At 44.1% G+C, this 27,301-nt stretch overlaps 1 protein-coding gene across 3 annotated transcripts in view; it reads right to left on the bottom strand.

The window, feature by feature from the left end:
- The window catches only part of ABL1 (ABL proto-oncogene 1, non-receptor tyrosine kinase), a 126,824-nt gene that overhangs the window by 16,202 nt on the left and 83,321 nt on the right, over positions 1–27,301 (bottom strand). For all 3 annotated transcript variants that reach the window (XM_079961241.1, XM_079961243.1, XM_079961242.1), the window contains exons 3-6: positions 26,692–26,987; positions 19,767–20,039; positions 7,424–7,508; positions 6,151–6,328 (exon numbers count right to left, since the gene is read on the bottom strand). In XM_079961241.1, coding sequence (XP_079817367.1) covers positions 6,151–6,328; positions 7,424–7,508; positions 19,767–20,039; positions 26,692–26,987 — 832 coding nt within the window. The remainder of the gene's footprint in view (positions 1–6,150; positions 6,329–7,423; positions 7,509–19,766; positions 20,040–26,691; positions 26,988–27,301) is intronic.

A 27,301-nucleotide genomic window follows, 5' to 3' on the forward strand; every position in this document is an offset into this window, starting at 1 on the left:
TTTTGGGGGGGTATTATTGGGTTACTGCTTTTGGTTTGATTTTCTATGTTGTGGTCTTGTTGTGAACCGCCCTGAGACCTCCGGGTATAGTGCGGTGTATAAGTTCATCTGCATGAAAAGCAGATGCTCTATCACTGAGCAATAGATTCTCCCAGGGAACATAGGAAGTTGCCTTATTATCCTGCATCAGACCACTGGTTCATCTAGCTCAGTATAGCCCACCCTGGCTGGCAGTTTCTCTCCAGGGTTTCAGGTATGGGACCGTCCCAGCAATATCTGGAGGTGCCACTGGGGATTGAAGCTGGGACCTTCTGCATGCAAAGCAGATGCTCTGTACCTGAAAAATTGGTTCTGTTCTCTTAAAATAAAATAAAAAAATCTAATTTTCATGATTCTGTAAAAAGAGATTTAAACAAGAAGCTGGTTTGAATCAGCTTATAGGTACATCTATCTCAGTATTGTCAATGCTCTCCAGGAGTTCAGGAGGGGATATTCCCAGCTCTATCTAGAGACGCCACTGAGGGCTGAAGCTGGGACCTTCTGCATACAAAGCAGATGTTCTGCCATTAAGCTACAACCCTTCACCAATCATTTTAATTGGGCCAAGGAGCCGAATTTATTGGTAACACACATCCACCTGGTGATGAAAAAGCAAACATTACAACAGTCGTTCTCAAAGTGGGCAGGATTACCTGGGGGCCCTAAGAAGCAAGGGGGTAGCAGGAGGGTGTAAATGTAGGTGTTAATGACTATCAGACTTTGAAAAGCTGGCTTCACAGAATCAAGTGCATTCATTTTGTTGAATTAAACTGAGTAGTTGTAACTGAACAAATGTGCAGTTAATGATTACTGTTTTGAACTTTTTTGTGTTATTATCTTCCTCAGTGGGCCATGAAAACTGCTATTCTGAATAATGATTTGTACAGGGTAGGGTAAAGTATGGGGCACTAGGGATTAGTTTGTGGAACCAAGGGGGCGGTGGCCTGAAAAGGTTTAGGAGCCACTGCATCAGGCGTTTGTGGAGTGGGGAGTAAGTTAACAACCTCAATGAAGGGTGTAGAAGCCATAACACACAAGAGAGAGAATGGAGGAATTGTTTCCATGCAATTTTCAGCTCCTTCATAAAACAATGGAAGAGAGTTCACCTCAAAAAGTATAAAATAGAGCTGGAAGTTTCATAAAATGGAACCAAAATGACCAAAAGGGTAGAGTGACTCCTTTATGTGTGGCGTGGAGACAGTGGATGGGGGGGGGGGAATTCTCCTCTCCTAATACTTGGACTCATGGTCATCCAATGAAGCTGAATGTTGGTGGATTCAGGACATTTAAAAGAAAGTCATTCTTCGTGCAGCATGTATTTGACTGTGGAACTCAGTGCCACAAGAGGGGATTATATCTACCAACTTAGATGGCTTTAAAGCAGACAAATCTGAGGAGGAGGATAAGGCTATCAAGAGTTACTAGCCATAATAACTCTGTCTCCAAAGTCAGAGGCAGCAATGGTTCTGAATACCAGTTGCTGGAAACCACAGGAGGGGAGAGCTGCTCTTGTGCTTAGGTCCTGCTTGAAGATCTACCACTAGGGCATCTGGGTGGCTACTGTGAAAACAGGATGCTGGATTAGATGGGCCATTGGCCTGATCCAGCACGACTCTTCTTATGTTCGATGAGGCTGAATAAACTGTTTCCACCCAACGCCATGCTAAATTGGAAATCAATCCAACTGCACAACTCTTTCCCTACGTGAAAGACACATGAACCACTTTCCCAGTGACTTGTGAACTTTGCAAAGTCACTGGCAGAGCCACAGAAGAGCTCCTTGTTGAATGAGAGAGCGCCATACTGAAAGGGCACATTAATTTGTCACACACCGTTGCCGACATGTCCTGTTCTCGTCAGCGAGAATGCCGTCAACACAGCACATAAAGGGGAGAAAAGCACCTTGTCATTAGCGACCGTCATTTCCCGCCGACTCCAGTCATTCAGTGAGGTCACCAACATGCATCTGAAATCCATTGAGGAGGACAGCAACAGCACCCCCCTGAAGGGACTGGGAGTCTGTGGGGGTGAGCCGTTTGCAAAGAAGAGAAGAGAACGGGAAGTAAGACACTTTTCCCGCCTGCTCCTGCGATCTGGGGTCACTGACAGTGCAGAACAAAGTGCCCAAGAGTGCAGAAGGAATGAGACAGAGTGATACTTGAATTTTTTTCTTCCTCTAAAAAAGAAGAAGCTAAGTTCCCTTTGCAGGAGGGGTTGGACCGGAGATGAGGATCCCAGCATGGAGCAAATGGAACCAGTTGAGACAGTAAGCGTTAGGTTGGGAGGGGGAGAGTTTGTGTTTGGAGTGGGGAGTGATTGGATAAGGTTGGTGGGAAACACTTTGAGCTCTAAATGTTGTTGGACTACAACTCCCATAATCTGCAGCCAAATTCTTTGGCTGTGATTCCTGCACTGAGGAGGGATTGGGCTAGATTGCCCTTTGAGGCTCCCTTCCAATTCTACAATTGTATGAGACACTGGTGGTGCCATTATCAGAGATGGAGGTGCCTGAATGAGCCTTTAGATACAGCAGAAGAAAAGCTTGTGTCTTAGGGATAAACGGTCAGCATTTCAGTGTGGGATCATCAGGCTTGTTACAGGGGAAGCAGATGGGCAACCTTTGGTGGGCATTTTAATTGTGTAGGAAAGATCACCACTCTGATGAAATGCAGTTGACCTCAACGTGTGTGTGTGTGTGTGTGTGTGTGTGTGTGTGAGAGAGAGAGAGAGAGAGAGAGAGAGAGAGAGAGAGAGAGCCAGCAGAGTGTAGTGGTGCACTTCCTCAAGTTCTCTCTCTTAACCAACAGAAAGGTGAGGCAAAAAGGGCTCCTGATCCAGGCACACCCTGGAAAGTCATGCAAAACAGACATAAAGGGCAAGTGTGGTGTAGTAGTTAGTGCTGGACTAGGATCTGAGAGACCAAGGTTCGAATCCCCACTCAGCCATGAAGTTCACTGGGTGACCTTGGGCCAGCCACTCATTCTCACAGTGTCGTTGGGATTAAACAAGGAGAGGGAGAACCATGTGGTTCCACTTGAGCTCCTGGAAAAAACGGGGGATGTAAATGCAATAAATGAATAAAATAAATAAATAAATAAATAGTGTCTGAGATGGTCGGGGATGGGGAACAGTAGTGCCATGATGGTAGGCATGGATCCACTTACTACAATAAACAGCATACATGCACGAACACACCCAAAATAGCAAGGCTGGCTCATCACACGTTGAAATAAGTGGAATAATGTACATTGACATCTGAAAAATTAAAAGGGGAACGGTTGTACCTTGGAAACAGAGCATCTGCTTTGCACGCAGAAGGTCTCAGCTTCAACCCTAGTGGTTTCTCCAAGTAGGGCTGGGAAAGACTCCCTGCCTGAAACACTGGAGAGTTGCTGCCAGTCAGTATAGGCAATAAAGGAAAGCTGTCTGTGGACAAACGCCAGCTCCCTCCGCCTGAAAAGAAAGATGAGCACTACACCCTATAGTCTCCTTTGGCTTGGGTTAACCGTCCAGGGATCCTTTTCCTTTACCTTTTCCTTATGGGTAATATTGAGCTAGATGGGAGTCTCTCCCACCTGAAGATGCCATTGGGGGTTGAACCTGGGACCTTCTGAATGCACAACAGATGCTCTACCTCTTCCCCAAATGGAAGGGCCTCACATGCATTATTTGCTATAAATACTACCCTTTATTGTCAGATGAATTTAATGACTATGCACTGCAAATGATCTATATTCTAGTCTTTGATTACACATGCACCAAATTGAAGTTTTCTGAGTGGTTTGGAAGTACTGTAATCATTTTCAAATGTACTCTGGTGGGTGTGGGTGTGCACGTTTCCCTGTGGGGTGGAGAAAGAGATGTACAAATGTCCCATTCGCAGATTCCCCCCCCCCCCCAGTGACTGGGGTTGTTTCCAGCATGTCAACATTCCTAAGTCACAGAGGAATCATCCCGGAAAGGAAATAGAGACCTCCCACACGGCACCAAGCTCAGCCCAAGTTCCTTTCAAGACAGACACTGACAATGCCCCCAAAAAGTTGATCAAGTCACCCACCAGCTATTAGATTGCTCAGAGGCCATTTCCCCAGACAAAGAATGTAAAGTGCTAGCAATAATTGCAGCACACTGAAAGGTCAAAATCCTCCAGACAGCAAGAATGGCAAAGATGCTTAATGGAGAGAAGCGGGAGAGGCACACAATCCAGACAATAGCGGGAGGAGAAAGGAATCACTAAAAAGCACAAGATGACAAGGAGAGAGGAGGATGGAAGGTGTGTTGAAAAGGTGGGGGATGGGGGGCGGGGAGAGAGAGAGAGACAGAGACAGAGAAGGAGACTTTCTGAGAACTCCAGTAACTGTAAAGCGGCGAATGATGGTTCGGGGTGGGGAGAGAAAAGGGGTGTCATTATGGGCAATTTACTAGCTCAGGGGAAGGAAGGAAAGAAGGAAGGATGGGGAAGAGCTCATTTTGCACAAAGAGCTGTGGTGATTAGGAAGGAAGGTTTCATTATGAGGTTTTATTGTAAAATCACAGAGGAGGTAGAAACACTGGTACACCACATCAGGACTGAGAAAGACTGAAAGGCAGGAGTGATGGAAGGGACAAGGGCATCCTGGGGGTTATGACCACACAGGGGCAAAAAGGTGAGGGTTTTCATTGGCTGCCAGCCACGATGTGTATGCTCTGCCACCACAGTTGGAGGCAGCAATGTTTCTGAATGCCAGCTGCTGGAAACCACAGGATGTGGGAGAGCTTTTGCACTCAGGTCCTGCTCGTGGGTTTCCCATAAAGGGCTTGAGGGTTTCCCAAATGGCCACTGTGAGAACAGGAGGCTGGACTAGATGGGCCACTGGCCTGATCCCATGTTTTTGTGACAGCATTGGACCCTCACACACCATCTCAGAATCTATTTGGTCCAGTACTATAATGCCATTATACTAAAAAGACAGCAAGCTGCCTCATGCTGAATCAGACCGTGGGCTTATCTAGCAGAGTATTGTCCACAATGACTGCCCAATGTTCTCCAGGGTTTCAGCCAGGGGTGTCTCTCCAAGTCCCATCTGGAGATGACAGAAATTGAACCTGGGACCTTCTGCTTGCAAGGCAAGAAATTCCACCACTGAACTATTGTCCTTCCCCTAAGAATTCCAGGGCTCATAGTTGTGAAGAAAACACTGGCTTATATAGGAACACATGAAATTTCCTTATACCGAGTCAAACCATTGCTTCATCTAGCTCAGTATTATTTACAATGGCAGTGGCTTCCCAGGGTTTCAGGCAAAGGTGGATCTGTAACACTCCTGGGGGTGGGGAGAAGAGCTGTGAGAGGATTTTTTTAGGGTGGAGGGAAACAGCTGGTATGGGAAGGATTGAAATCTCCCCCACTTTCTCTGCTGCAAAGTGAACTCTTGCTCAGGTTCACATTATACACAGTTGCAGGGTTGAGTGTGCAGCATCACCACCCCCAAAATAGCTGAACGTCTGGGTTTGTCAGCTGCTAAGCTGTGCAGGGATGCAACATACCCTTGGCAGGAAAAATAATCCAGAAGCAAGACGTGATTCCCCAAGGAGTGCCTGTGTGTTCCAAGACACAGCACACAACATTAATGTGCTACTGTAAAGCTGTATCGCTCTGTCTGTGAAATATTGTATTAACAGCCTCTGTAGCAGGCTAGTGGTATAAAGGGAGGTGGTTCCATTTTCTTCTGTAAGAACAGAAGCAGAGTCCTGCTGGATCAGGCCAAAGGCTCACATAGTACAACCCCGTCTTCACAGTCGCCAACCAGATGCCCCAGTGGGAAGCTAACAAGCACAGCCTGAGCGCTACCAAACTCTGCCTACTTGTACCTCCCAGCAAACAAGAGCCTTTTACAGTGGAGCTGTTTGATAGCCTTATTTATCCATCATGAATCTGTCTAATCACTCTTTTAAAGCCATCCAAGTTAGTGGCTGTCACTGCCACCATTTTTTAAAGTATGTTTTAACTGCTCTATAATGTTTTTCTTTTTAAATTGTGGATCCATTTGCAGCCCTGGGCTCTTTCAATAGGAAACAAACAAGCAAGCAAATCATAGCACTATTCTGAATAGCAGCACAAAGTTTTCCTACCTATGGATGAAATTCTTCTTCTCTAGGTACTCCATAGCAGAGGAGATCTGGGTGGCCATGTAGAGGAGCACAACAGCATTCACCTCTTGCCTGTTGCAGTCCCGCAGGTAATCCAAGAGGTTTCCATATGTCATGAACTCGGTGATGATGTAAAACGGAGGCTCCCGTGTGCATACGCCTATGAAACATTTAAAAATGAACAAATTAATTTTTAAAAAATAAATCCTGCTAAAGAAAGAAAAAAATAATTTGTGATTTGCAGTATTAATTCTGGGTTGTATCCATTGTTAGGCCACCTTCACACCATGCATTTAAAGCACGATGATACCACTGCAAACCTCTCCCACAAAGAATTGTGGCTTGTTAAGGGTGCTGAGACCCCTATTGGCCTCCCAAAACTACAGTTCGCAGTGTGGTTTAACAATCAATCCCTTTTCCTAGGGAACCCTTAATTTTCTGAAAGGAGCTCAAGGTGGTGTTTATGATTCTTACCCCGCCCCCTTTCATTTAATGCCCACAACAAACCTGCGAGGTGGGTTAGGCTGAGAAGCAGTGACTAGCCCTACAGTTACCCAGTGAGCTTCATGGTTGTGTGGCAATATGAATACTGGTCTCCGTGGTCCTAGACTAACACTAACTACCACACCACACTGGCTAGGAGAGACCTACTGTCTGAAACCCTGATGAGCTGCTGCCAGCCAATGTAGACAACACTTAACTAGATGGACCAAAGGTCTGACTGTGTAAGGCAGCTTCCTATGACTAGGATGAATGATTTTTAAGCTAGAGGTAATGCACTCCTATGAGGAAGGGACCACAGCTCAGTAATAAAGCATCTGATTTGCATGCAAAAGGTCCCAGGGTTCAATTCCCAGCATCTCCAGGTACAGCTGGGAGAGTCTCCCTATCTGAAATCCTGGAGAGATGCTGCAAGTCAGTGTGGACAATACTGAGTTAGATGGTTCAAAGCTCTGATTTGAAATAAAACAGCTTTCTATGGTAAGAGAAGTTTCCTCCAGAAGCTGGTTAAAGATGTCTAAGCTTTCTGGCCTTTTATATATTAAATACAAGTATGAAGATTTAAACACACACAGACGCACAAACCTAACTCAGTTCAACTTTAAAAAAAATTAATTGCCAGCTCCTGCCAGTGAATTGAAATGTCTCTCTGTGAAGCCTTGGTGTGGCTAAGTGGTTTATCTTCTCCTTAATGCCTGTATTGCTGCGCAAGGCTTTGGTTTGAGTCGCCCTGCTTGGTATTTCTGACACTTACCCAGTAATTGCACCAAGTTTGGATGCTTGATCTCCTTCATTACCGCTGCTTCTTTCAAGAATTCTTCTACCTCCATAGTGTCCTCCTGCAGGAAAAGAGGTAAGGGGAGCACAGGGAGAGAGAGAATGATTTCAGCACATGGTCTAGATAATGGAATCACTGGAAATTACAGTTGCACGAACAATAATAACCTCCGGTCTCAGGCTGCGGAATATTGATAACCTCTAGCCTCAGGTTGCAGAAAATCGATAACCTCTGGTCTCAGGCTGTGGAGCATTGATAACCTCTGGCCTTATGTTGCATAATATTGATAACCTCTGGCCTCAGGCTGAGAGCCAGTGTGGTGTAGTGGTTAAGAGCAGCAGTCTCGTAATCTGGGGAACCAGGTTCGCGTCTCCGCTCCTCCACATGCAGCTGCTGGGTGACCTTGGGCCAGTCACACTTCTTTGAAGTCTCTCAGCCCCACTCACCTCACAGAGTGTTTGTTGTGGGGGAGGAAGGGAAAGGAGAATGTTAGCCGCTTTGAGACTCCTTAAAGGGAGTGAAAGGCGGGATATCAAATCCAAACTCTTCTTCTTCTTCTTCTTCAGGCTGCAGAACATCAAAAACCTCTGGCCTCAGGCCTGCCCCTCAGTACAGCAATGGGCTCTTTCCAATCCTTGTCTGTGCATGGATTTACTTTTGCACAACTCTATGTCATGGTCTGGTTGGACACAGAGGAATGGTGGGAGGAACCAGCTGGGGAACCCCCAAGGAAAGAAGGCTTAGAGCCCAGGGAGTGGTCAGAGAGAGAAACCTGCAAAGAAGAGGTGTCGTAATCTGAAGAGGTAACCGGGCTTAGTGAGCTGGGAGTGTTTGTGGCAGAGAGAAGTTAAGAATCAGAATCACATCTGGCGAGCGCAGAGATGAGTCAGGCTGGTGAAAAGTCATGGGTGTCTCCCCCTCCTGCTGTGACACGCTCACCTCCCCCCCCCCAATCTTCCAGAACAAGGAGAGGTATGAAAAGAGAGGAGAGATTGGCTGTATGCAGGCGCAGTATCTGATTGCTTGGAAATAGCCTTGGAGAGAAGGAGACATAGATAGCTCTGGGGAGGTGGGGACCTTCAGTCTCAGCAACTGATTCCATGGAATAAGACCCACCAGAAATTAGCCACTGCGCTCATTAGGCTTGACACTCCGCAATGTCTGCGGAGATCATGTTTTTGCTAATAAAGAGTTAACTCCAACTTTAGACTGTATGATTACTGACCAGCATGCACTGGGACACTATACTTTCCATCTCTCTCTTCCTCACAACTGCCCCTTAATTCTGGGGGTTTCTCCAATCCTCAGGAGCAGTTTGGGGAGGGTGCAGGGCATGCACGGGGTGGACGAGGGGGGAAGAGTTCCATTGTGTGAGCACAAATCTTTGCTAATGGAACAAGTGCATTGATACCACCCTATATTTTGCTTGAAGCTCTTTTATTTTATATTTTGCTGGTGTTGGGTTACTGCAGTTCCAGGAGACAATTTTATTCCCTATATCCAGATTAAACTCTCCCTTTATTTGTTTTGAAAAGGCCACGCAGGTACCATCCAGAGAATGGCTGAGCAATGTGGAAATCGATGCAACTTCAGAAACTGTCACCTTCCTCTGAAATATCAGAGGGGCTAATTTACATGCTGAGCCAGGGGTGGTGGTGGCTGGGTTAACTGGAATTTGGAGTAAGTCAAGAATCAATCTGTGGGCTCCTGGCTGATCCCCTGTGGGGAACCGCAAGTCCAGAGGCCAAATATGGCCCCCAGGCCTCTCTATGGGGCCCTCAAGACTTGCTTCAGCCACACCTGAATGTGGAGGGTCTGTTAACCTATTAAGCTGCCAACAGACCTCCCCAATGAATTTGTTTAGTCAGTGTTCAAAGCCATCAAAACTAGTTTCCATTAGCACACCTTGATGAGTTAATGAAGTATTATATAAAAAGACACACTTTTGCCTGTCCAGATCTACTGACAAACAACTTCCCCAGGTGACCCCAAGTTTTAATATCATGGAGGAAAAAGGATCCCCTTCCTTGTTCTCTTTCCATGGAATTATGCATAACAGATAAATTCCATAAACTGCTGCCGTCCCTACATTAATAAACTTTTCCCTCCTTGCTTCCTGCATCTTCTGTGAGACATGACACTTAAGGCTTGATTAGGTAGTCAATATTCGCAGAGGGAAGATGTATCAGTAGCTTAAAAAGTTCAGAAGCATATACCAGAGTGGAGAAATCTCTGGTCCTCTAGATTCCAACTCCCATCATCCCTCCAGATGTCACTGGACTCCTGTTCCAACCATCCTTCCAGACATCAGTGGACTTCAACTCCCATCATCCCTAACCATGATGGTTACTGAACCTTATGGGAGTTGAGAGGGTGACATGGAGGGGGGGTCAACAAGTTCACTGTTCCTGTCACATATAATCTACAAATACAAAATGAGGAAAACCCAGTGTGGTGTAGTGGTTAGAGTGTAAGACTAGGAATTGGGAAACCAGGATTTCAATCTCCCACTCGACCATGAAGTTCTCTGGATGACCACTCGCCAGTCATCATCTCCCAACCACACAGGGCTGTTGTGGAGATTAAGTGTGGAGAACTACATACACTGCCTTCCTGATCTGGAGATGCTTTAAAAAGTATTAAGAAGTATTAAGAGGGGCCTCATTGGCTTCAACCAAAATTCCATCTAGTCCAGTATCCGATTCGCTCCCCAATTGCTTGTCTCCAGCCACTAAAACTCAGTGGCACATTGCCTCTCTGGAAACCGTGGCTAACAGCACAAACAGAATTCTTTAGCTGTGATTCCTGCATTGAAGGGGTCCAATTCCAACTATACAAGTCTAGAAGAGCTTCTGGCACAGAATTCTGCCCCCCTCAGAGTTTGCAATGGAACCCGAACCATGGAGAGAAAGTTTTGCATTTTAAAAGCCACTGTCTCTCAATTTTTCCTTGCAGTGTCTTCCACCGCCACAGTTAAAATTGCATTATGATGTTATTAGCAGAAAGCCATCTCGGCTTGGCCTCACTCTGGAGTGAGGAAGGTACGGTTCCTGCTCAGCGGGGCGTAGAGTCCAAGATAAACAGAAGCTTGGGTGGCCAGAAGGTCATTTACAAAGCACGGCTGGGAGGAGGCTGTGCCTTTACAGACAATGCTGTTCTCTGTCCCTGGGCTTCTTTCTTTCTGGGCAGGAAAACAAAACATTGATGGGGGATAAGGCAGAAAATGGCAGAAGGGGATACTGGGAGGTGGGAAAATGTCACAGAGGCAGCACCACTGTGAAACGGAGAAGAAACCTTGGGATTTCAGATGCTAGGAAAAGGGGAGATCCAGCCCAATGCCACCTGCTTGCTGGAATTTCTCCTGCACAGGGGCTAGTAAAATGAATGAGAGCTACACTAGATTGTGGTCTCCACTTTTTCAATGGGGCTTGCACAGATTAATTTTTTGGTTGTTGTTGTTTAGTTGTTTAGTCGTGTCCGACTGTTCATGACCCCATGGACCAGAGCACGCCAGGCACTCCTGTCTTCCACTGCCTCCCACAGTTTGGTCAAACTCATGCTGGTAGCTTTGAGAAATTTTTTGGTACATCCCTGCATTTATACCTCACCTTCTTCCCCAAAGAGCTCAGGGTGGTGTACATAGTTGTCCCCGTCCCCCCATTTAATCCCCACGACCACGTGAGGAAAGTTAGGCTGAGAGACAGTGACTGGCCCAAGGTCACACCCAGTGTGCTTCATGGCCAAGTGGGTGATTTGAACCCTGGTCTCCCAAGTCCTAGTCTGGTACTCTAATCACCACACTGTACCAACTCTAATTTGGTGTGAGAGTTTTTCTGCTAGAGGTGCTTGAATGTATCTGGCCAGCCCTGAGGACTAAAGATGTTCCTGTTCCCAGCTGCTAGGAATCACAAGTGGGGAGAGTGATACCATTGCACTCAGGTCCCGGTTACAGGCTTCTGTTTGAGGTATCTGGTTGACCACTGTGAGGACAGTATGCTGTACTAGATGAACCTTTGGAACGATTCAGCTGGCAGGCCCGTCTTATGTTCTTAAAATCTGGCTCAGTGCTCATTTTGCTGTTCGGCATTTTCACCCCATCCATGTATTTGCTTCCAATTAGTTTGACTGGCAGCTGGCAGGTGACTTCCTCTCCCTAGCCAACAGAAACCGGGCTAATAAAAAGTAAGCAAGGATGATGTCTGAACGGTAAGGCGAAGGGTAAAAAAATAAGTCTGGCTATAAATCACACAGCCGAGAAACCTAGTGGTTAGTGCTGGCTGTGAAGAATCTTAACTTCTAAACAAGTTTCTTGTCCTCAAGAATCTTCTTCAGAACTCTGGAGACATGTTGGCTAGGCATGCTAAATAAAGGTTCACAATCCAGGTTGGCTTTATAGCCTTTGAGCCTGGGAGTGATGGTCAAGAGACAGAGTTACCCCATGCTGTGATTTCCTGTCCTTCTACATTCTGTTTACTTAATAAGCCATTTATTTTCTTATAGAGAGAGGGTGTGAAAGGAATCTGCATGAGGCTACCGACTGAGAACTCACAGAACAGAGTCCAGCTCTCATGAGCCCTACAATGCAGCTTCTCTTCTAGAGCTGGGCAAATCTATCAATTTTTGTTTCTCCTGGATTCACTCACCTCACCCATTAGTTTTAAGTTCAGCTCTCCACATTCCCATGGCATTTTAGAGTCAAATATTAGCATTTTGCAAGCATTTTTTTCCTTATTACCATCCTCGTTGTCATTACAGCTGGTCTCACAGTGGGTTGCAACAGCTTACAAGGAATGGGGAACTTCAGGAATGTGGCCCTCCAGCCTTCTCTATCTGGCCCTTAGGACTCTTCCCAGGCCACATCCCTCCTAGTCCTTCCCTAAGTGCTTCTGCTTGTCCAGAATATGCTCTTGAATTGCAATGATGCCTAGAGACAATGCCCCTGTGACTCTGGACAAATAGAAACAACAGAGCATGTGCTTCTCCAGAGTCTTTACTATAGAGACATTTGTACTAGCCTCATCTTACCATTACTGCATAAGTACCCAGGGCACACAGGACAATTTTATACTTCCCTGTTGCTTTCAGATACCAACCCTGCTACAATATACGTTGCCAGATTCTGCACAGGAATGCTCAAAATTCGTCGGATGATGACTAGTGCCACAAACTAGATATAATGAGCACTCATATTAGAGTGCTCTGTAGACTGATAGCTATAGTCTTATACAGTGGTACCTTGGGTTACTTACGCTTCAGGTTACATAAGCTTCAGGTTACAGACTCTGCTAACCCATAAATATTACCTCAGGTTAAGAACTTTGCTTCAGGATGAGAACAGAAATTGTGCTCCGGCGGCGCAGCAGCAGCGGGAGGCCCCATTAGCTAAAGTGGTGCTTCAGGTTAAGAACAGTTTCAGGTTAAGAACAGACCTCCAGAATGAATTAAGTATGTAACCAGAGATACCACTGTATATACTAACCTTTTACGCTCTTCCACTCCTGTCTAATGTTCTTAATCCTTCTTTTAGACTCTCTTAGCTTCTTCTGGATCCTTATAGACTTTTATACAGTGGTGCCTCGAAAGACGAAATTAATTCGTTCCGCGAGTTGCTTCGTCTTGTGATTTTTTCGTCTTGCGGAGCACGGATTCCCCGGGTATTAAGGGCTTTAAGAAAAAGGAAGCAAACCCGCAAGACGTTTTCGTCTTGCGAAGCAAGCCCATAGGGAAATTTGTCTTGCGAAGCACCTCGAAAAACGGAAAACCCTTTCGTCTAGCGAGTTTTTCGTCTTGCGAGGCATTCGTCTTGTGGGGCACCACTGTATATACTTTCTGTCTTAACTCCTTTTAGTTTTTTTTAAAAAAATTAAAGATTTTAAATGATTACCGTATTTTTCCATCTATAAGACACCCCCATGTATAAGACGCCCCCTATTTTGGGGGACTCTGATTTAAGAAAATGGGGGGGAGATACTATCCGTGTATAAGACAAACCCAGATTTTGAACATTATTTTAGAATTTAAAAAATTGTCTTATACACAGAAAAGTACGGTATATCCCTCCCTCCTTATGCTGTTGTACGACTGTAATAAAGATTTGTTGTTGCTGTTGCAATGATGCCTTTTGCTTGCCTTGATGGAAGATGGAGAGACGGGTGGGGTTTTTTTCATGGCTGGATTATTATATTTATGTATTATTATTACAGTGGTACCTCGGGTTACAGACGCTTCAGATTACAGACTCCGCTAACCCAGAAATAGTACCTCAGGTTAAGAACTTTGCTTCAGGATGAGAACAGAAATCATGCAGTGGTGGCACAGCGGCAGCAGGAGGTCTCATTAGCTAAAGTGGTACCTCAGGTTAAGAACAGTTTCAGATTAAGAACAGACCTCCAGAACGAATTAAGTTCTTAACCTGAGGTACCACTGTATTATTATTATTATTATTATTATTATTATTATTATTATTACTATTATTATTATTACCTGTGCCTCACTAGCAGGTCCCAACAATTTATAATTCAGAACACGTAAAACATATTACAACCACAGGAATGGGGTGGGCCCCGAAAACACACATCTCGGGTGTCAAAAAGTCAGGGTAAATAGGTGCTTCGGAAAGCTGTATAATGGAGGTGCTAGATGCACCACTATGGGGAGGAAATTCCACAACTTAGGGGCTATTACAAGGGAATGTCATCCCCTGGGCTGCCACCCTCCCCCAAATTTCTGAGGGAGGTGAAACTACAAAAGCCCCTCCCCCCACTGATCTTAACACTCATGAGGATCTGTAAGAAAGGAGGCAATATCTCAGATATTTGGGACCCGAGTCATATATTAAGTTTTAAATGCTATTTTCACTCATGTATACATTGTTAGGCACACTTTGCCCAAATATACACATTTTTGTAAACATTTTGTAAACATTACCTTTCTGGAGAACCACACTGAAAATTTCAGAGAAGTGCAAATTCAGGAAAAAAACCTTCCACCTGGTTTTGTTCATGGTTCCAGAAAGTGTAATTAAAATGCAAACTGAATTGAGTTTCTCCTCCATCCTTATTCCCTTTCACCCTTTGCTGTGGAATTCTGACTTCCTGGTTTGTTTGTTTGTTTGTTTGTTTCATTTATGCTGGTGAACATGGTTCTCCTGCTCCTTGCTTAATCCTGGCAACAACCCTGTGAGGAGGGCTAGGGTGAGAGGAAGTGACTGGCCCAGGGTAACTCAGTGAGTTTCATGGCCAAGTGGGGATTTGAACCCTGGTCTCTCCCAGGTCCTAGTCAAAGATGCTAACCACTACACCACACTGCCTCTGCTTCTATAATGCAATGAAAAACTTCTTCCAGAATCTCTGTCTTAGCTCCTTGATGTACACCTCATTTTCCTCCTCTTCCAGGAAGACCACAGCATGCATGAAATATCAGGGGAAGCCTGACAGTAGCAATAATTTGTTTGTAAGCCTATTGGGCATGAAAAGATTCCAGGCTGACTGATCTTCAGCCTCCCACAAGGCTGGGGCTGGAAAGAGGCCGTGGCCGACGTCAGCTGCAGGATGGATGTCTCAAACGTGACCCTCCAGAGGCACCCAGGTGGGTCAGGCTGCTGGATTCAATCACATCACATCATCAGAGGAAATGGAGCAAGCGCCTGGCCAGATCTGTAGGACCACAGAAAGCCTGGGGGATGGGGGGGGGGAGATAAATCAAGTTCTTGTGTGCTAAAACATAGAGAGGCCTGGGATGATTTGCTTGTCTTGATGCAGGCAACAAAAGCTCTGCAAAAGGGGAATGGTTGTGGGGCAAAATATTCTGCAACCTGAGGCCAGAGGTTTTTGATGTTCCACAGCCTGAGGCCAGAAGTTTTCAATGTTTTCAGGTTGCAGAATATCAATAACCTCTGGCCTCAGACTGCGGTACATTGTAAACCTTTGGCCTCAAATCCTTGATCATCTTGGATGCCCTTCTCTGCACATGTTCTAGCCTGTCATTATCCTTCTTAAATTGTGGCGCCCAGAACTGGACACATTACTCCAGGTGGGGTCTGACCAAAGCAGAATAAAGTTATTCTATTACTTCCCTTGATCTGGATACTTCTCTTGATGCAGCCTAAAATAGCATTAGCTTTTTATGCTGCTGCATCACACCATTAACTCATGTTAAGCTTGTGATCCACTAAGACCCCTAGGTCCTTTTTACATGTACTACTAGTAAGCCAGGTGTCCGCAGTCTTAAATTGATGGATCTTCCTGCTAGCCCAGAAGCTGACATTTGTCCCTACTGAAATTAATTTCTCTAGTTTGGAGCCACTTCTCCAACAGTTAAAGTAATCTTGAATCCTGATTCTTTCTTCAGTGGCACTGCCTACCCCTCCCAGCTTGCTGTCATCTGCAAATTAGATGAACACCCCCTCAATTCCTTCCTCCAAGTCACTTATAAAGAGGTTGAACAACAATGGGCCCAGGACAGAACCCTGTGACACCCCACTTGCCACTTTTGTCCAGGATGATGAGGAACCATGAGTGAGTACTCTTTGGATTTGGTCAGTCAACCAGCTAAAAATCCACCTAACATTTATCTCATCCAATCCACATTTTATCAGCTTCTTCACAAGAATATCAGGGAGGACTTTGTCAAAAGCCTTACTGAAATCAAGATAACTACAACTTGCGTGCAGAAGATCCAGGTTTAATCTCTGGCATCCCCCCCTTAAATTCCTTCTATTAATAACCATAAGAACTGGAATCTTACTTTACTTTGAAGAGAAGAGGAATATCAAAGGCTTAAAGCTCAGGCCTTGCATTCAGAAGGTCCCAGCAACCAGTGTCTGAGCACAGGAGCACGCTCCCCTTCTGAGGCTGACATGGCCATGGGGCCACAGAGATGAAGAAGTCTAAGAGTTGCTGTATCAATTTGAAAACAACCCAAGCCAAATCTCTGGGTGTAGGCTGGCAGTTTCAATCAATTGTAGGCAAGTCCTAAAGGCTGAAATGCAATCTCAGAAGTTGGGGAAACTTTTGCAAAGTCAGAGAAGTTAGGTTCTAAATTGAGGATTGTCAGAAGGAGGTTCCCTTCCATTCTGCTCCGGGCAAATCAGGTTGTCAAATATCCTTGATCTCAATCTCTCTCTTTCTCTCTTGCCAAATGCAATGTACTAATTGAAGTCTTACTTAATGGCCCTATGGAGCTCAACATTACCGAAGCACTGGACGGGGTCCCCCCAGCCCTCGTTTTTCCTCTCTGTAGGAACTACTTTGCCAAGATGCACTGAGTCGCTTCCAGCCACTTTGAAGCAGGATAATAAATAGGCTGCAGCAGGAATAATTCATCATGAGCGACGTCCGTTGAAACTACCAAGGCAGCCTCCTTCCCGTTATTATTTTAAGGTGTCGATCTTCTTTGCTGCGGGGGCAGGCACGGCGAGGGACGGAGGGAAGGGATGCCCAAAGTGCTTTGGAAACTCTTTTCTGGAAGACAAATTATACCTCTCAAGAGTTCTCCCTGCAAAGAGACCGCTAAGGGCCTGTCTCCCCCTGCTGGTGTCTAAAGACAGATATGAGGTGTTTTTTAAAAAAACAAAAAACAAAACACCACCCGGCATTCTCCACACCTTTGAAGAAGGAGCCCTAATCCTGCAGTCTAAGACTAGATTGACGGATTTAAGGAAGGTGGATTAGGAGCCCGCCTTTCAAGTGTGTTTTTAGCCATGCATAATTTCAGGCTCTGCACCTTTTTGGGGAGAGTTTCTCTGAGCGCTCTGATAGCTCTCCCTGCACAGAGAGAGAGGGGGAGAGGGAGAGAAAGAAAAAGCAGCTTTATATTATTTTAGTCCCAGCTTCCAGTCATCCTTCATTAAGTATTTATCTGGCGTTTAGGAATTGGCGGCGGAGCGTGGCAAAGTACCCGCTTTCGACTCAGAAAAACAGGGAGATTTTACGATAGAATGCATAACTGAAACATCTAAGAGAAATCAGCTTCCCAGAGCGGGAAGAGGTGGTTTGCGGGAGGAGGGAAGTTACCCGTGGAAATGGCAAGCCTGCCCTCCACCACCCAAAAAAGCTACAAAGCAGTATGGCATGACTGGGATAGTGGTGGAGGCATATATCTCACATGATTAAATTCTGCAATCCAGAACTGTGTCAAGGGCTGAAATACAGTGGGCATTTGGCATTGCAGACCAACAGGTCTAAAGGACTTGTGGGTGTTCAGATTCCTTTCCTTTATCTGAACTGAAGATACTAGACCTGGAGAATCTGCTGCAACCTCCTCCTTTGCATAGTTTATGTGAAGTTGTTAGGAAACCCTCTATTCCCCTCACATATACTTGGGTTAAATGTTCCTAAAAATGTATATATAAGTGATAATAACATATAAAGTGTGTTACACAGCTCCTGCCCCAAATATCTGAGAGATCACTACCTTCCTTACAGACTCTCCCCGATGTTAAGTTCTGCGGTTCCAGCTCCCCATAGAAGCTCAGAGTGGTAGTGGTGGTGGTTTCATGACTGAGGGGTCTGATACTGCTTAAGATGTATAGCACAGACTGAACCAAAGACTAACCATTTTCATTACACCATAAGAAGCACTTTGCAGAACAGATCCCATTCCATCAGATGCAGAGAACATAAGAAGAGCTGAATCAGGCCAATGGCCCATGTAGTCCAACATCCAATTTTCAGCAGCCAACCAGATGTTCAGACAGAGCTTTGAAAACTAAGGAGCAGACAACGCTGACCACTGGGCAAACTAGATTCTAATTGCTGTCTCTCAATACATTCTGATGTATTATTACTTATTGTTTTTAACTAATTTGTTTTTATTGTTTCATATTTTATAAACATGTTATTAATGTTGTAAGCTCCTTTGAATCCTAATTTGAGAGAAAGGCAGGATACATAAACATTAAATACTGCTGCTGCTGCTACTACTACTAATAGATTGTGAAAGGCGTTCCCCATGATGTGCACATTGTCATTCACTTTTTTGAGAGGAATTTGAAAACATTCCTATTTACCTAGCTGCATTTGATGACTGAAGAATACTGTTCCTGGTAACGCTGAGATTTCTGGATGAAAGTACAGTGGTTTTTTTTTTTTTTTTTTAAGTAAGTAAAACACCTGCCCAGGGAGCGCAATGTATCTGTTAATGGAGGCTATATCTGCAGCAATCAGAAACGGAACATTTCTCTCCCCCCCCCCACCCCTAAAGTCTTATAATCTGCATGGTTAGAACACTAGGTGTCACTGTCTGCATATGCTTTTAAAAAAGAATCCACAAAGCCGACTTGAGGAATTTGCTTCTCTAGCGGTACAAAACAGAGGTGGGAAAATAACTCAGCAGTTCAAATGCAAATCCTAAGAACATAAAAAGAGGGCCCAACTAGCCCAGCATCTTCCCACACTGGGTAACCAGATGCCTGCAGATAAAACTTGCAGGAAGGATCTGAGCACAAGAGCACTCTCCCCTCCTGTTATTTCCAGAAACTGGTATCCAGGAATACTGCTGCCTCTGACAGTGGAGGTAGAGTGTAGAAACTATTTTAAATCTTCGAAAGCAATTAAAATAAACATGAAGATAAAACACAGGTCAACATTCTACATATCAGGGCTCTGCCTAAACAAAAATGTTTCTTCCACACACCAAAGAGAGTACAGTGAAGGTGCAAACCTTCTGACAGTGGAGGTGGAACATAGCAATCAGGGTGATCAGCCACTCATAGCCCTCTCCTCCACCAATTTGTCTAATCAACTTTTAAATCCATCCAGGTTGGTGGCCTTCACTGTTTCCTGTGGGAGCGAGTTCCATAGTTTAACTGTGCTCTGCTGTGTGAAGAAGTCCTTTCTCAGTGGCGTAGCATGGGTTGTCAGGGGGGCAAGGCAAGTAATTTGCACCCCCTAACCCGTGGATTTGCACCCCCTAACCCGTGGATTTGCGCCCCCTAACCCTAACCCCCAGATGTTGCGGCCAGTGCAGCCGGCCCCCCCTGCACCCCCCACGCTACGCCACTGTCCTTTCTTTTATTTGTCCTGAATCTTCCAACATTCAGCTGCATTGCATTCCCACAGGTATCACAAGAGAAGGAGAAAAACTACTCCCTAACCACTTTCTCCATGCCGTGCATAGTTTCATAAACTTCCATCATGTCACCTCTTTCTCACCTTTTCTCTAAACTAAAAAGTCCCAAATGCTGCAACCTTTCTTCATTAGGGGAGTCTGTACCTTTTGGGACCTTCTAAGCGTGGTGAAGTTTTCCTCTTTAAAAGGGCAGTGGCTACCAAACAGAAGAGTGGTAGAAAGAGAGAAGAGAACAGGTTTCAGTACCTACCTTTAAGGTCTTCACCGCCACTGTGAGGTTATACTTCTTCCAGACGCCTTCGTATACCTCGCCATACTGGCCCCCTCCAAGTTTGTGCTTCATGGTGATGTCCGTCCGTTCAATCTCCCACTTGTCGTAGTTGGGGGACACACCATAGATTGTGGGTTTGTTGCGCTTGGGGGCCGGGTAGTGCAGAGTAGTGATCAGCCCATCTGCCACGGTCGAGTGATGGTGGACCAGCTCAGCCAAAGTGTTGAAGCGGCTCTCCGAAGACACGTAGAGCTAGGAGCAAAAGCAGAGAGGAAGAGAGAGTCACCACAACTCCATGTTGTTGTTATTATGCTGCTGATTTACACAAAAATTGCATGTTTATTCATTTACATGGTACATATTTATACAGTTACTAGTTTATTATTGCTGTTTCAACTGCCATGGTCATATCAACCACAGATAAAATATATGCACTAATACAATATTAAAAATAACTTAAACCAAAATATATATTTGCATCAAAATAGAGTAATAGTAATAGTAATAATAGTAATAATAAAACATCATCAAAAGGTTAGAAAAGATTACAATATGAAAGGTTAAAGGAACCAATACATTAAAATCATCCAATTAAATCTCTAAATTAAACCATCCAATTAAAATTTATTATAATAATTAATTTATTAATCACCTTCCAAGCCACCGTATCAAGGCGATTCACGTTTAAAATAATAAAAAAGTTAACAACTCACAAATAATGAACACTTTTTTTTTTTTTTAAAGACTAAAACCCTAAGAAGTGAACATGTATGGTAAAAGACCCCTTTGTCCAGCTGTGAAAACCTGTCAGAACAAAAATGTTTCCAGGAAGTACAGAGAGTGGGCCGCTGTCGTTACTTGACAGAAATGCCGTTTCACAGAACAGGAGCAGCCACACTAAAGGCCATGCTCAGAGTTACTGCAGAGACGTCTTCCGAGAGCTTTGGAACTTGCAGACCACAAGAATATATGGGGTGCATAAGGGATAAGGCAGTCTCTCAAGTTATTCCTAAAAGCTTTCCTACATATTTATATTTTTATCATCTAGGCAATTAATATACTGACTTAGCAGTATATAAATATATTTATCAGTAAATAAAATAAATAAATATTCTTTTGTAAAAAAATAATAATTGCATGCTGCAATTTAATAAAACCAACAGCAACATCAGGGAGGTTTAAAGCAACTGTAATACAATAAAAGCTAACCACAAATTAAAACAGATTGCCAGCTAACTATTAAAGGAAAATGTTTTCCTGTAATTATCTGCATAAGGAAAGTTTTCAGTGAACGTTTGAAGGTTAATATAGAAGGCGCCTGCTTGAATCTCTCTGTTGGAAGAGCATTCCACAGGAGTGAGCCAATAATACCGAAGGCTCTGTTTCATATTGATGTCAGATGTGCTGCTCTGCAAATTCACTGGAAACTACCTTATGCTGAGTCGGATCATTGGGTCAATCCAGCTCAGGTTTGTCTACACTGACTGGCAGCAGCTCTTCTGGTATTTCAGTCAGGGAATATTCCCACCTCTACCTGGAGATGTTGGGGACTAAACCTGGAGCCTTCTGCATGAAAAACAGATGCTCTACCAGTGAACTAAAGTCCTTTCCTCTAAGAAGTATGTAAGATTCCAGTTCTCATAATTTTGAAAAAATAGGAAGCTGCCTTATTTCATGTCAGACCATAGGTTCATCTAGCTCAATATTATCCACACTTGCCAGGTTTTCAGGGAGGGAACAATCCCAACCCTATGTGAAGACACCAGGGATTGAGACAGGAAAATTGGCTTCCAGGTGGAGAAATCGAAATTGGAAACAGAATTGCTAGAACCCAATACTAAGAATGTATCAAGAATGTATAATTTGTTGCTGAAGTGGAATACAATAGATGAGACAGTTAAATCAGCCATGATTAAATGGGCACAGGACGTTGGACATGACATTATGTTTGCTGACTGGGAACAGTTATGGACCACCGGTATTAAATTCACGGCATGTAATGCCCTAAGAGAAAATATTATGAAAATGATTTACAGGTGGTACATGACCCCAGTTAAGCTTGCGAAGATTTATCATCTGCCCAATAATAAATGTTGGAAATGTAATGAGACTGAAGGTACCTTCTTTCACCTTTGGTGGACCTGCCCAAAGATTAAAGCCTTTTGGGAAATGATTTATAATGAAATTAAGAAGGTACTTAAATGTACTTTTCACAAGAAACCAGAGGCATTCCTCTTGGGCATGGTCGGCCAATTGGTGTTAAGGAAGGATAGGACTTTTTTTATGTACGCCACTACAGCAGCAAGGATCCTTCTAGCAAAGTATTGGAAGACACAAGAACTCCCCACACTGGAAGAATGGCAGACGAAAGTGATTGACTTTATGGGATTGGCAGAAATGACTGGCAGAATCCGTGACCAAGAGAAGGAGACGGTGGAGGAAGACTGGAAGAAGTTCAAAGCTTATCTTAAGAACTGTTATAATATTGATGAGTGCTAAAATGTCAAGGGGAAGGAAGATGCAGAATTGCAGCTGAAAATGTTATTTAAGGCGAAATTGAGAAAGATAACAAATTTAAATTTAATTGGTTAAAAGGCTTGCTGAAAAACTGTGAAATAAGGATGCAAAAAAGGTGAGGTATGGGGAAGTCCGAGAAAGGAGGCTTATGAAAATGAGGTTAAGAATTTATATTTGTGTGTTTGTTTGTATTGGTGGATGTTTTTATGTCGTTGTTATTGTTTTGTTTTAAAATTGGAAAACTAATAAAAATTATTATAAAAAAAAAATGAGGACACCAGGGATTGAACCCGGGACCTTTCACAGGTGCAAACAGATGCTCCACCCCTGAGCTACAGCCCTTCTAAGGCCCAGGTTTGATCCCATAAGCAATATATGAGCCTGGCATATATATCAGAGCTTGCAAACTGGGCAGTCCACAAAGGAGACTGCCCCAAAAATGTTGTGCCAAGATTTTGAGCCAAGCAGACGACACTGGAGTGCATTTTTTCCATGGTCTCCCCTCACCCCACCAGGCTTTTGCAAATAGTAAATGTAAAAGTTTAAAGAAATGAAGTATCTCTCCCGTCTAGACCCCCATCAGATCCCACTTCTCAACTGATCCCACTTTTTTATAACAGTGCTGCCCCAATCCTGGACAAGCTGCATCAGAGAAAGCTTTTGGATTAGTAAGAAATCAATCTTTCAGCATGGCAGCACCACAACTTTGGAACACCCTGCCTGTTGACATCAGGCAGGTGTCTTTGCTATACTCTTTCAATACCTCTTACAAAACATTTTGGTTTAGACAAGCCTGCCTAGATATGCAGAATGTTGACATATGTTTTAATCTGATTTTTAGCTTATGGTTGATTTTCATTATCTGTTTTACCAATAATTTTATTTTTTTATTCTTTCGTAAACCGCTTTGAGGTGGGTTTTTGTTGTTGTTGTTGTTCTTTTTACAATACCAAATTTTGCGAAAGGAATAAAAGAAAGCTGCCTTTGAACCAGTCTGGATATTTGACCATCTGTCTATCTGTCTTTCATGCTACAAAGCTCTCTGATCCTTTAACTGGAGAGTTCAAGGACACAGCCCAGCCAGGCAAAAACACTTGGGGTAAAAGATAAAGGACCCCTGGGCAGTTAAGTCCAGTCGAAGGTGACTATGTGGTGTGGCGCTCATGTCACTATAGGCTGAGGGAGCTGGCATTTGTCCACAAACAGCTTTCCAAGTCATGTGGCCAGCGTGACTAAACTGCTACTGGTGCATGGAAGACCCTGACAAGTGCCAGAGTGCATGGAAATGCTATTTACCTTCCTGCTGCAGTGGTACCTATTTATCTACTTCCACTGGTGTGCTTTTGAACTGCTAGGTTGGCAGAAGCTGGGACAGAGCAACAGGAGCTCATCTCGTTGCGTATTCAAACTGCCAACCTTCCAAACGACAAGCCCAAGAGGCTCAGTGGTTTAGACCATAGCACCACCCGCATCACCACTTGGGGTATAAAACAAGAGCAGTGTGGCCTGGGGAGAGTTCTGAGCACTGGACAGAAAGGTCTAGGAGGCTGAAAATATATTGATACAGTTGTAAGAAAAGCCTGCTGGATCAGGTCAATGGCTCATCAAGTCCAGCACCCTGATCTCAATGAAGCCAACTAGACGCCCCAACAGGAACCTACAAGCAGGATCTGAGTGCAGCAGCAACTCTACTCACTTGTGATTCCCAGAAACTGGTATTCAGAAGAAATATTCATACTGCTTCCAACCTGGGGGGGGGGGGGGAGAGATATAAGAGCCCTACACCAGGTTCAGACCAATGGTCCATCAAGTCCAACATCCTGCTCTCACAGTGGCCAACCAAGAAGGCCATGGGAAACTCACAAGCAGGATCCAAACACAAGAGCACTCCAGTGGTTTCCAGCAACTGGCAATGAGAAGCATTTGTGCCTCCAACCATGGAGGCAGAGAATAACTACAGTGGCTAATAGTCATGCATTGCCCTCTCCTCCATGAATTTGTCACATCCTCTTTTAGAGCCATCAAAGTTGATGGCCACCACTGCCTCCTGTGGGAGTTAAGTGCTGCAGATATTAACCTTGCACTGTGTGAATAAGTACTTTCATTTATCTTTCCTGAAACCTCCAACATTCAGCTTCACTGGCTGTCCACAAGTGCTAATGTTATAAGAGATGGAGACAGTGGCACAGTGTGATTCTTTCTACACAGACACATACAGAGACACAACACCAAAGCTGCTGATCTAACTGGAAGAGCTTGTGAGATATTAAATTCTGCCAGCAAACTGAGAAATGAGACAGCAGTCTTGGAAAGCCACAAAAGCCCAGACAGCAGGCGGGAAGGATTGCACCGTCTGTTCTCCCCACTACCATCTCCATCTCCCAGGGGACATATGATATATATTTTTTATCAAATGGCTGAAATTGATCGTTTAAGAACTAGGCCTGCTGAGACTCTTGGTGTCTTCTTCTCTTCCCTTCACAATAAAATTAGGATGAAAATTCATAGATTCCTGGTGGTAAGCCAGTGGCTGTTCACTTTAATGAAATCATCCTGCTGGTACCCATTCCCAATAATTCCAATTAAAACAGTTCCAGGGAAAGAAAAACTATTAACCTGCTTTGCGCAAATCTAAACTGATTATCATAGCAAGTATTGGTCATTCCTTGGCACTGAGAGTGCTGCCAGACTAAACAGAGTGCCTTATCGCAATGCTGGAGCAGGCTACAAGTGGCAGAACACCTTGTCGCTGATGCTGCACTGCCTTATGTCAGCAGGAAGATCTAAATCTCTCCCCACAGAGATGTACTGGGCACCTTCACTGCTTAGTTTGTGTCCTGTGCTGAAGACATACCTCTTTACCCTGGTTCTTGCGACTGTAATTTGTCGTAAAATATTTTCAGTACAGTGGTACCTTGGTTTACAACCATAATACGTTCTGGAGGTCCGTTTGTAGACTGAAACAGGTTGTCATCCAAGGCGTGCTTTCACTAATGGGGCCTCCAAAAAACACACATTCGTAATCCCCCCAAAATGGGTTTTAATCCAAAAAAAGGTTGCAAACTGGGACCCGCACTTCTGGGTTTGACGTGTTTGTAATCCAAAACTTATGCAGACCAAGATGTATGCAAATCAAGGTACCACTGTATTGTATTTTTAAATTGCTAAAACCTGCCCTGGAACCTTATTGTGAAGGGCAGGTAAAAAAATTAATTATAATTATTACTAGTAATAAAAATAATAAAAACAACAATAAAACAACAAGTGCTTGTTTCTTATTTTGACATCCTCAGAGGGTTTCAATTGAATAATAATAATAATAACAATAATAATAATAATAATAATAATAATAGATGCTATTTATTATTACAACATATTCAAAAAGTTGTTGTTGTTGTTAAACCCCACCTTTTCCCTTGATGGGACTCAAAGCAGCTTATAGTTAAAAGCAAGAACTGTAAAAACATAGACAGAACAATAATAAAAACCAAACATTGATAGGAAATGAATACCCAAAGGTCATCTCGTCCAACCCCCTGCAATGCAGAAATCACAACTAGGCTCCCTGACAGATAGCCAGCCTCTGTTTAAAAACCTCAAGCGAAGGAGAATCCACCACCTTCCAAGGGAATTCACTCCATTGCTTAACACCTTTTACTGCCAGAAAAGTTTTCCTAATGTTTAGTTGGAATCTACTTCCTTGTCTCTGACCAAACTGCGGAAGGCTGTGGAAGATAGGAGTGCCTGGCGTGCTCTGGTCCATGGGGTCACGAAGAGTCGGACACGACTAAACGACTAAACAACAACAACTTCCTTGTCATTTGAATCCATTGGTTCAGGTTCTGCCCTCTGGAGCAGCAAAAAACAAGCTTGCTCCATCTTCCATGGGACGGCCTTTCAGATTTTTGAAGGTGGCTCTCGTATCACCTCTCAGTCTTCTGCTCTACAGGCTAAACATATCCAATGTTTAGTCAGAATCTCCTTTCTTGTCATTTGTTCTTGCTATTATTCATTTATTTATTTTTTGTCATCTTCACAGGTTTTCAATCTTCCAGTGATCCATTTGGAAACCAGCAGTACTTGGCTCTGCTATCCTCACCCAACAAAGCCATACCAAACACATGCACACACAATTTTTTTTTGCAGTTTGGAAAATGATGGAGAAACAAACCGGTGAATGAACAATGAACAGAGAGACATGTGAGCAAGCTGCGAGCAAACCAGGATGAATGCTTGCTATCATATAACCCCGTCCCACAGATGAATCAGAACAAATGCTCAAGAAAGAACAGTAGTGGTCTAACCACCATGCATGCTTTTAGCAAAAAAATGATGTAAAATAAATAAATAAGATACGCCTGGAAGGTCAACCAGGGTCTGCTCTCACCTTCCCATCAGATGCAGTGTTGATCCGGTAGTGGTAAACCCTTCCCTCGTATCTCAGCGATATGGACCGCTGGCCTGGACTGCTCTCACTCTCCCGCACCAGGAAGCTACCGTTGATCCCACTGCTCAGCAGGTACTCTGCCGCATTCCGCGACACTGGCCCATGGTACCATGAGTGCTTCTCTAAGCTGTTCACAGGGGTGATGTAGTTGCTGGGGACCCAGCCTTGCCCGTTCTTTGTCTGGGCCTCACACCACTCCCCATTGTGGTTATAGCCCAAGACGCGGAGCTTTTCACCTTTCCATTAAAACAATTAAAAGAAAAAGAATGAATATTGGTCATTGACTATAACCAAGAGATGGATGAATGGATTAAATAAAAACAGCACATACAGTGTTTATTTTTACATGGACAGGCAAGCATCCGAGGCAGCATGTGGTAATAAAACCCAACAGACAAATGCAAAATTAAAAGCATCAGAGGGGGAAATAATCTGAAGCTGCTTAATTTTTGAACTGGAAACAATTTTTATGAAGCCAGAAGTCACAATTGCAGAAAGCTTTATCACATGGTTGCTAAGAGTGGTCATCAGGTAGATCAGGGGTAGGGAA

This window comes from Podarcis cretensis (genome assembly GCF_951804945.1).
Source record: "Podarcis cretensis genome assembly, chromosome: Z".
In the NCBI taxonomy this organism is placed as follows: domain Eukaryota; kingdom Metazoa; phylum Chordata; class Lepidosauria; order Squamata; family Lacertidae; genus Podarcis; species Podarcis cretensis.